The sequence below is a fragment of the Dasypus novemcinctus genome, chromosome 4 (assembly GCF_030445035.2).
Source record: "Dasypus novemcinctus isolate mDasNov1 chromosome 4, mDasNov1.1.hap2, whole genome shotgun sequence".
NCBI classification, from domain to species: domain Eukaryota; kingdom Metazoa; phylum Chordata; class Mammalia; order Cingulata; family Dasypodidae; genus Dasypus; species Dasypus novemcinctus.
The window spans coordinates 149,760,676-149,771,877 of record NC_080676.1 but is presented as its reverse complement, the minus strand read 5'-3'; the positions used below and the strand labels follow the sequence as shown (position 1 = coordinate 149,771,877).

Sequence of the window (11,202 nt, the reverse complement as noted above, 5' to 3'; positions counted from 1 at the left end):
TGAATCTTGTCCTTCAAGCAGTGAAGCTTGGTTTTCACTGTGGGCCCCAAGGGGAGGAGGAGAGAGGAATAGAATATACGGAAGAGGAGGTAACTGGGGGACAATGGAAGTGTTCTGCATGATCATGCAATGATGAATACAGGCCATGTTAAATTTCACCAAAAATTTATAAAAATGTATAGTCTAAAGTGTAAACCATAATGTAACCAAAAATTTTTTAAAGTGTATGGTCTAAACTATAAACCATAAAGTAAACCATAATGGAACCATGGCTGGTAGCTATGTTTCAATATTTGTATAGCAGTTGCAGCAAATGTAACATCCACAGGTAAAAAGATCATTGCTGGGGAAGTGGGAAAATCATTTGATGTTGGGTATATGGGAGCCCCCTATATTGCATATGTAACTTTACTGTGATCTAAAACTTTTTAGAAGACAAAATTTAAAATATTAGAAAAAGATGTAAACACTGAGGAAAAAGTGGAAAAGTTTGCCTTGCCACTGTACATACAGGGCAATACCTCTTACAGTGATAAAAGACAAAATGTCAAAAGCTAAGTTTTATGATTTTTTTTATTTTTTAATACCCCAATTTATTTTTTACTTTATTTTAATTTTTCTAAATTAGTATGTATTCTATTTCTAATCTTTAATCCTATCATTATCATTTCATTTTCCTACTAATCGAATTTGGCAATATATTAGGCTTCATTTTTGAAGAAGTTTTGGATCACAAAGGGGTTCAACTATGGCAGGGAAGGAGCACTGATGTGGGGTGTGATTGATGGGGTATGCATGGGTGGGAGAGAGTTCTCCAGGGCATGCACATAGGGTTTATAAATATGTTTGGATATTCATTGGGTATTGACATAGTGGATAGAGTTACATATGACAACAGACGGAGTGCTGGGGAACTCTATTACACTCCCCAATGGAGCAGCAATGATCTCCCAAGTGCAAGGAAAAAGACCAGTGATGAAGGATGGTCCAATGATGGGTCCTGGATACTGATGACTATGCTTATGAACCTGTGTGCATGAAATTTCAACTAGGCCTAGAGTTGCAGAGTGCCTAAAAGTTACCTCCTGAGAGCCTCCATGTTACTCAAATATGGCCAATCTCTTAGCCAAACACAGCATATAAATGCATTACCTTCCCCCCAGCATGGGACATGACTCCTGGGGATGAGCCTCCCTGGCACCAGGAGATTACTATTTACCAAGCACCAGCTGGTGATGCAACTAAAAAAAGACCTTGAAGAAAAGGAGGAAATGGTAAAAACAAATCAATTTATGTGTCTTAGAGACTTCAAAATGAGTCAGGAGGTCATCAGACAGGTCGTACTTATGCACATCTCAGCAGGATCTTCAACAGCCAAAGTTGATACAACCCCAGGTACTGGTGCTCTGGAGGGCTACGGAGACACCCAGGTCCTACAGTCATGGCAGATGGCTCTGTAGTCCAGTGCCTTGCCAGTGGGCTCTACTTTGGTATTTATGCTTCTGAGTGTGATAGAGTTGGACTCAGATGTAACCTCTCTACACATGTTTCTTCTGTCACTTTTACTGAACCTGTGGTTGGTGCTGGGTTGGTGTATGCTCAAGAGACTTAAATCTCTGGACTGTTCATGTGCCTGCTGGACCCTGAGCCTCAGCAGAGTTGCAAAACCTACTCGCTGGTTCATTGGACTTACTCAGGTTATCTAACAGAGAGATGAGAAAGGTCAACCACCACATTAAGGAACTGAATCTACAACTGCAAGCAGGAGAATCACTTCCATCAGCCATGTGGGATCCAAGCCCCCTCTTGGTTTAGAGGTGGAGTGAACATCACCATCCCAGGGTCCACAGGATGGAGGAATACAATATGGATTGGAGTGGACTTACTGGTATTCTACTTTAGAGCTACTGTGACTCTAGTAATGGAAGAAAGTATATCATTGATGTGGAGATAGTGACCACAGGAGTTGCTGAAGGCAGGGAGAGGGAAGAAGAGGTATGATATGGAGGCTTTTTTGGGACTTGGATTTGTCCTAAATGATATTGCAGGGTCAGATGCAGGACCTTTTATATCCTGTCATAATCCACCGAATGGACTGGGAGAGAGTGTAAACTACAACGTAAACTGTAATCCATGCTGTGTATTAGTGTTCCAAAATGTATTCACCAAATGCAATGAATGTGCCCCACTGATGAAAGAGTTTGTTGATGTGGGAAGAGTGGGATGGGGGTTGGGGAGTGAGAATATATAGAAACCTCTTATATTTTTTAACATAACATTTTGTGTGAGCTATGTATCTTTTTTAAAAAAGATTAAAAATTTTATATAAGAATATGGGAAAATACAATTATTGTAATTTATGGCCTATACATAACAGCAATATTATAATAGTCTTGCATCAATGTAAAAGAAGTTACTATAGCAATGCTAAATGTCAATATTAAGGGGGTGTGGGATTTTTTTTTATTTTAGATAAGGAAAACATTCAGATATTTGTGGAGGCAATGATTACCTAACTCTGTGATGAAATTTAGAGCCACTGAATGTATACTTTGATAGACTGTATAAGACATAAGACTGTATAACACAGCGACCCTTGTGCTGCAAAATATCCTGTAGTTAACAGTATAAATATGTATTTTCCTTCATGAACTATAAGAAATGTAAAATACTAATACATAATGCTAATAATAGGGTGTGCATGGAAAAAAATATAGCCAATATAAGCTATGGACCACAGTTAGTGGTAATAATCTGATGATGTTTTCTTACAATCTGTAACAAATGTTCCACAACAATGCAAGTTGTTGGTGAAGGGATGATGTTTGGGAATTCTGCACATTATATATGATTTTTTACAAGCTCACAAATTCTCTAATAAAAAACATATGTTACATATACACACACACACATAAATTGGAAGAAGTGTTTGAGAATGTACATATTCCCTTGTTCACTACCCACAAATGTCTTTTCCTCTTCTCTCTTCTTCCCTTGAGAACTGAGGACTGGATTTTGTGTTTGTGTACCTCCTTATCTTCACTTAACCAGTCCTATGAAAGAATATGAGTATACTCCAGGTTTCAGGACTGAATCTAGCTAGTCGACAGGCACTTCCATTCCTACTCCAAGCTATTGGTTCAGGAATGAGCATGTGATCTGATTTAAACCAATGGAAACAAGGAATGGCATAGGGAGAAGCTTCTTGTAAAGTCTTCTTGTGGGGTTTCCTTCTTCCTTTGGACTTTGTCATATATGGAATGTTGCATCTGTTTTAAATATAACTCAAAAATTAAACCTTCACATGGAAGATGGAAAAACAAAAGTATTGAGGAGAGCCTGGACCAAATTTTCTGGACTTCCATTTATGTGAGCCAATAAACTTTCTTATTTTCTAGTTGCTGAAATAGAGAATTACAATTTCTGATATTTGTAGCTAAACTTTCCTAAGTGAGACATTCAGTAAAAACTTAAAACCACCCTCATTCCTAATAGAATAAAATAATGTCCCCTTAGTTTGCTGTTAAAGATCCTTTACAACCTCTCTCTGCAGTTCCTCTTCCCATCACTCTCCCACATGCATACACTCCAACAACATAAACTCCATCCAAGTTACTTACTCTCTTTCCCTCAACTTATTGTGCATAGCTGAGTCTACATGCAATCTAGATGCCATATCACTCTAATCCTTCAAAACCCAGCTAAATATTATCTCTTCTGACATCTTTTTAAAGTAAATTCCACAATTATTAGTTGATTATTACTTTATCCTATGCTACCATTACACACACGTATTACATGTATAGGATTTATGACAGAATCACTATTTCTAAGATCTGCCTTTTCCACAACAATTTAAAGTTCATTAAAAGTTTTTTTTAATCAAGTCTATTTTGTTCATTTGTTGCAGTTGTATTCTCAAAGGATATAACAGAATCTTGCCTAAGAGGATTTTGCAAGTAGTAAATACCCAATGAACATTTATCAAATAAGTAAATGAATGAATTAGAGCTAAGATGACTGTCATCAGGATATATTATGCAAATGACATCAAACGTATTATTTTTTGCTGATTGTAATCTTTTTAGATAACTAATTGTCATCAATACTTTGATATTATTATCATAAAAAAATATTCAGTATGGTCTAAATTAACATTATTTCAATTACAGTGTCCATAGGAGAAGTGAGAAAACTCAAAAACATATTCACATTTCTGGATTATACAAAAGCATATATATCACTTTACCAAAAGTTAACGATAGAAGCCAGAATAGTACATCTGGACAAAGGAATAAAACAAGTTTATAATTATGATGAGAAACCATGACACTTTCATATTGAGACAAATGAAAAAATGCATTGGAATATATGGGCTGTATTGCTCAAATGATTCATTCTTCTAATTTTCCTTATGTTTTTCTTTTTGTGATGCTTGAATTAAAATTTAACATAATTGAATTGCAAATGGCCAAGAACTACCTCAAGAAGCAAATATATAGAGAAAAATTCTCAAAAAAAAATCATATATAGTTCTTTGAATTACCATGTTCTGGAAGAATCTATAATTAGAATAAAAGAAAGCTGGCAAGAGACTATTTTTATATCCCCTACCATGTAGACATGTAAGGACTAAATTAGACATATTGATAATTATTAACATAGTTTCATACTTTTCAAGTAATCCAGAGTCTAAAATATGTCTCTTTTTCTGTATGCCTTACAGTTTCTGAGAATGTATATATGACACTTGACCTATTTCACACCATTTTCTACCTAGAAGTTTGTCATTCCCCTCATCAAACTCTTTTGAAAGTACACCAATTTGTGCTCAGCCTGAAAAACATACTTCTCACTTATTCTCGGAAGTCACAAATAGTATAGAATTATCCATTATAAAATTGTGGATTTCTATCAGCATGCATGACAACTGATAGTCACCAACTTCGGTGTTTGGTCTGTCCTGTTAAAATTTTCATGAGTAATATTTAAAAAGGTTAGATAACCTTAAATGGAAGTACAGATTTCAAGCAGTAGGCACACTTGACAAGAATGCCATTCAATGTCCTTTTCAACTCAATGACGCCAACATTCTGATAGAAAATCAGAGAATGTGACAACTGGAAAGGGCTTTTGAGAACTTCTTATCCAGTCTCATTATCTTATAAGATATCCTGAGTAGGAGAGTACTTGTTCAAAATTTCAGGCAGTGAATTAATGGAACCACCAGGGCTAGATGCCAAGTCCCTTAACTCCTGGTCTAGTCTTCCTCCATTGCTACACATTTTTTCATGAATGACTTGGTCAGAGAAGAGGAGGGGTTGTAACTAACTTAGATCTTTTGGCTTTAGTTTAGTTTGTAAGATAAAAACAAGCTAGGCTAAAGGAAATAAATTAGGATGAACTGGACTGAATTATTTTATTTAAGTGTGAGTCTAAATTTTGTTTTCACTTTAATATGGCTGAATAAGTGTTTGCCATTTACCTAAATATAAAAGCAATATAAACGACTCCACCTTATCCCCACCAAGTGCTGAACTCTTAAGATATGGAGAGAAGCTTAATAGATCCCTAATGGGAATGATGAGGACAATCTAACCTTTAAAAGAATGGAATATGAAACATTTACAGGCACAAAAAACATAATCCAAATCACAAAGAAGGTATTGCCTATATTTTTCCTTAATACATTATATCAAACCTAGATCCACATTTCTTTGAGAATGTTCTTTTTCTGAACAACAATACTTAACCTGATCAGAAATAATAGCTACTTTTATTTGTTTAGCACTCAATATGTGCCAGGCAATCTGGTATCTTTTATTTAACATCTTATTTTAATTTTTAAAATAAACTTATGGAGTTGGTAGTTTTACCATTTGCATTTTAAAAATGAGGAAATTGAGACACAGAAAGCCTAAGGGAATTGTTCAAGGTTACAGCTAATAATTATATTAATAGAGCCTGACTTTAAAGCCTGACAATCTGATCTAGAATTCTTATATATAATTGCTTTGCCACAGCAAACGATATCCCACTCTCTGGTGGTTAGGGAGTGCTAATACACCCGCAATAATTTAAATATTTCAAGACCAGGAGGGACTAGGAATTTGTTGTCTTTCAACCACTTTATAGAAGAATAGCCAGTCACCATAAGCAATCAGATAATTATTCCTGTCCACCTCTCAAGAATACCAGAAGATAAGCATACTGCATAACTGAAATTGTTCAAGGGCCTGCAAAGTTAATGTTTGCTTTTTAGTAGGCTGCATGAAAACATTTCTGAGGTGACCAGTTGTGCTGGTATACGTCAGTCTCTACTAACAAGTCAGGGAACTCCCTCTATAAAACTAGCATCAGCCTAAATCTGTATTTACTCATTGGATCAAAACTGTAAGCTGAAACACCTATTAATTCAGCACTTAATTAAATAGATTCTGCAAGTTAATACCTCATCCCAAAGAGAAAAGAACTTTGGAATAGCCTCAAACACAAGTGACAGACCTAATGAAATCATCCAGCGTTTGGAGTGAATGTAGAACTGATGTGGAACTGCATGAGTACTAAATATTTACTGAACATTGTGAGGTTAGTGAGTCGGCTGTCTGTTGGAGACAATTTTGGGAATGCTGGTCTATTAATGTCCTAACTTTGCCCAGAGAGTTTGGCAAGAGGACTCTGTGCTCATTGGGAAAACTGTTTTTTGTTTTTGTGTTGTGTTTTGTTTTTTTTAATGGTAATAAAACTTTTTAAAACATGACTACATACAATCAAACATTATTTTAAAACAATTGACTCAGCTTCTGTCATGCTAATAAGTGGATTTTTCAGTGATTTTGTTCTCTTTATATCACAAAGAGGTGTGGGCATATTTATTTTCTCAAGTACAATAGCCTTGTCAATTCTTGGAAATCAGCTGTTACCTCAATCTCAGGATTTCAAAACTGTATTCCTTCAAATATTTGGTTGTTACTGGAATCCGTTTTTATTCAATACCTTTCATTCTTGATTTTTCCACATGCATGTATGGAGATCTTATTATGAGACAGCCAGGTACTGTGCTCAGCATTGGGAGACATGCTTCCTGCCTTCCTGAAACTCACAGTCTAATGGCAAAGACATAAATAAAATCATCACTAGTTAAGTGTGCTCTACACAGGGAAAAAAAAAAAGAATGCCCAACAGTGGAACCCTTTTCTGATAAGGTGATGAAGGTGAGCCACTATCAGAGGTAACTTTTAAGCTGAGATGCACAAGATAAGGAAGAAGAGCCATCTAGAGAAAAGGGGAGGGCAGTGAAGGGACAATTCAGACAGACTCCTGTTCCTTCAAAATACTGAAGCAAGGAGAAGCTTGGGATGCTCAAAAGGCTGAATAGGGCCTGTAAGAACAGAGCATATAGGGCAGTGAAATGACAACATATGGAGCTAGGAAAACAGGCAGCAGCTAGATCTTGTTGAAGGCCTGGCTAAGGGAAATGGACCTGATTTTAAGGGCAGTGAGAAGTGATTTAAGACTTTTAAGCTGAAGAGTTACAAGTTATAGTGGAAGTCCTGTGCAGTGGTAAATACGAATACACATAAGAATGAAATGGGTTTTCATATGGTTCATATGGAAGGCAAATGTGATATTTAAATAAGAGCTGTCATTCAAAATCACAAATAACTTTTATGTTTTAGAAAGGTAGCTTGTAAAAATTCAGTGTGCATCCTATCAAGCTGAATGTATTTGAATTTGTCCTAAATAATATCCCCAGGCCTTCTCATACCCAGGAAGTCTTTGTAGAAAGAAAAGAATTGCTCAAAGCTCCTGAATGTTCCTGCATTTCCTTATACCCAAGAAAAGGAGACCAGGATCTTGTACAAAGGACCTGCTTCTGCTCTAACTGTCGCATACTGAGATAGAGTAAACTATTATAGAAATTGTGCTGTTAGGCTCTTTGATATGAGTATAAAACCATGCTAAGTACAGCAAGCTAGTGTGATAAATGTAGGAGCTAATCATCTGTCTGCAGTCAAAAAACACAGAATAAAGAAGCAAAAATTGAAAGCATATCCAGAATAAGTCTGTTATAAAGAAATTATCAATTTTTACAAAGCAGAAACCCAAGTCAACACAGTATTTGGTGTAAAGTATACTTATACTAATAAGGAGGTCAAAATCCATTGGCAATACAGAGGACTAAGCAGTAACTCCTACATGAGGAGATCAGGAAAAAGCTTTATGAAGATGAAAGTTTTAAACTTGACTTTCAAAAAGGTGAGGGGAGTGAAATGATAGAAGAAGGGGGAGATGAATATAGGGTAATGGCTGCCTCCAGTACTTGAGGATAGTAGTAAGAAGGAATGCCATTGCAGAGTTCGCTCATGTCCTTAGAAACCAGAGACACAAGGAAATCTGCTGAATGAGTTGGGGCTCAATTGGATCCTCTTCTTACTGAAAATGTCATGGACAACATATTATCACAATCTGCCAAAGTGACATCTCTCAAAACTCCAGAACTGAATATTAATAAGAATTCAATTGGCTCTTACCACATGCATCCTTTTTTTACACTCCAAATAAGGATAGCCATTATGACTAAGGAAAAAAAAAGTTAGCTTGGGTGGCATGTTGAGACTCATATTTGACAAATCCTAGCCTGATGAGTCAGCTTTAGGGTTAAGATGAAAGCCATTTTGAAAATTCAAAATTGACTTGCTTCTTTGTTAATAAGACATCATCTTCAAATATAGCTAAACAAAGTGCTAATAAGATGTTATCCTTCAAATTAGCATAGGCAATGAAGCAGAGAGGCTGTTTCAGAAGCCAACACCCAGTTTACTGAGTATATAATCTCCCCAGCGAAGTATTTAATCCTCAAACCTAGCATGCTGATTCTTTACAACCAACTGAAATCAAGGGTTTTAGCAATATGCCCTACAGCAAGTCACTCAGGAGCATCTACAATGCCCCACCACTCTCTGCCATCGTACATGGTTCTAATCCTGTAAGCACTGAAGATGGATTTTGTTTACCTAGCAGCTTCCATGACAGAACATGGCTTCTGGACACCTTTCAAGAAACAGTAAATGAAACTGCCAGTTGCCAACAGACCAATTGTAAGCAGGAGAATCTTTATACACAAGGTGCCTTCTTCCCCAGAGTTGTCAAAACAACTACTAATTCCACGTGCTGTGAAAGGACAACATGCCAATCAGAGGGTGCCTCAGCAACATTGGAGTGTGTTTCCCCAGCATGCCAGTTAGGAAGCAACCAGCAAATAGGCTGTAGAGTTTGGAGCTGCCAACCTGAAAGCTACCTCACAAGGAATTGCCCATCCAAGACTTATATGTCAAAGAGTTGCCAAACTTTGGAATGTGAATCTCATCAATACCAGATTCAAAACCCTGAATCCAGTGGCTGTCCACCTTTGGTCTATGTCTCATCTGGACCACAACTCCTGGAATCTTCTTCTAGTACTTATGAACCAACTTGCTGTGTTACTGGTGGTTGGCACTTGTCTAGTAAGTGAAGAAACCATAGAGGAGAGGATCTATTCTAATTTGGATGAATTGTTTTCTGGGATTTTTAGGAATCTTTATTTCTCTAAATGTGTTTGTGAGCAAATGAATGTGTCTTATGCTATTTTTGTAAATCTTTGGGGCATCTCTTTGGTGGTAACTTGGGGTATAAAGTTTTTAAACTATTTAGATCACTAGGATACTATTTGTTACGGAGTAGTAAGAGTTGCAACCAGGGACTAACATGAGTACTTAAAAAAAAACTCTATTACTCTGTAGTTACATGGAAACACTTAGTATTAGATCTGGCTTATTAACTGATCTTCTACTACCAATAGAAATCCATAAAATATTGGAGTTAAAAGAGACCCAGTAATCCATCTAGCTTTATGAATGCTGATAGGTTTAACTCTTTCAAAAATTGCCCATGTAATTAATAACATCAGAATCGCAACCAAAAAGCTCTGTCTACTCACTGGTCATCCATTGGTTTTCTCCACTGCATCATAGCACTCTTTCAGGTAACAATGTGATTGAATTTATTGCTTGAAAAGTACAAGAAAATTTTTAATTTCATCTCCATGGACTTCACAACCTTGTATTAGTCAGACTTTTGAGTATGCATGAGCTCAAGTCTAGCGTATTCACTACATTTCTGCTATTCTTCTTCCTGTTCTCACTATTTTTTTTTCACTTTATTTTGGTTAGGAAGACATTTGTATTTAATAAATTTATTCCATTTGCAATGAAATAATTGTCATACTATTATGTTTATTGAAACAATTTTGTGAATTTTTGTTTGTGTGTGTGGATCCTAGCTTCTTTTCTCCCTCATGAAAATGGTATAAAAATTTGGAAGAGTCAAGGAAATATATCCCCTGACCACGAATAAAGAAAATATTTATGGTAGTCAGTTGTGGTGCTTTGGAACAACGTACTCTAGAAAAACTTGTTCTTAAATTTAGTCCACTCCTGTGGGTGTGAAACCTTGTAAATAAGATCTTTTGATGAGGTTACTTCAGATGGGTCCTCATCCTATTATTAAAGGCCTTATAGAGAATGTCAGTGAGAGAGAAAAGGACCACATAGGTAGTAGCCAGAAACTGCAGGTCTGAGGAACCTGGAAGAGAAGAGAGAAGTCAAGACAGGCCACTATGTGCCTTGCCATGTGACAGAAAAGCCAAGGACAAACAATTGCTGGCAGCCAGTCTCAGAACACCACAGTCTTCTGGGAGATACCGTCACCTTGATGATGCTTTGATTTTGGACTTTTCCTAGCTTCAAAACCATGAGCCAGTAAATTAATAAATGAAGTCAACCCATTGCCTGGTATTTGCTTTAGCAACTAGGAAGCTAAAACATCAGCAGAAGATGGGAAACATAATCTCTGTGAAGATTATAAAGCAATGGAGTCAAAATGTGTGATAGTCATTCATTTTATTTAAGTAGGATAGATATTCTGAAGTTTTCAGTGTATTTTTAAATGACTCTCCCATCTTGTGAGGTAGCTGTGCTTAAGAGTGTTGACTCTGAAACTAGATCTCCTTGGATCTGAATCTTAGGTGTTCTGGCAGTCTCTTTTAATCCAACTGTATAGCTATGGGCAAGTTACTTAACTTCTCTGTACCTCATTTTCCTCAGCTTCAAAATTGAAATAATAATAATAGCTGTCACCATGAGGCTTAATAAGTAAATAAAT

At 36.4% G+C, this 11,202-nt stretch overlaps 1 protein-coding gene across 1 annotated transcript; it reads left to right on the top strand.

The window, feature by feature from the left end:
• The first annotated feature begins 8,914 nt into the window (after positions 1 to 8,914).
• On the top strand, positions 8,915 to 9,514 carry KRTAP27-1 (keratin associated protein 27-1). The gene has a single exon (XM_004468620.2). It carries the CDS (start codon positions 8,915 to 8,917, stop codon positions 9,512 to 9,514), a length of 600 nt encoding a protein of 199 aa, XP_004468677.1.
• The last annotated feature ends 1,688 nt before the right edge of the window (positions 9,515 to 11,202 follow it).

Excerpts from the sequence above, each read along its gene's own strand:
- KRTAP27-1 (XM_004468620.2), top strand. The coding sequence starts at position 8,915 with ATGCCCTACAGCAAGTCACTCAGGAGCATCTACAATGCCCCACCACTC.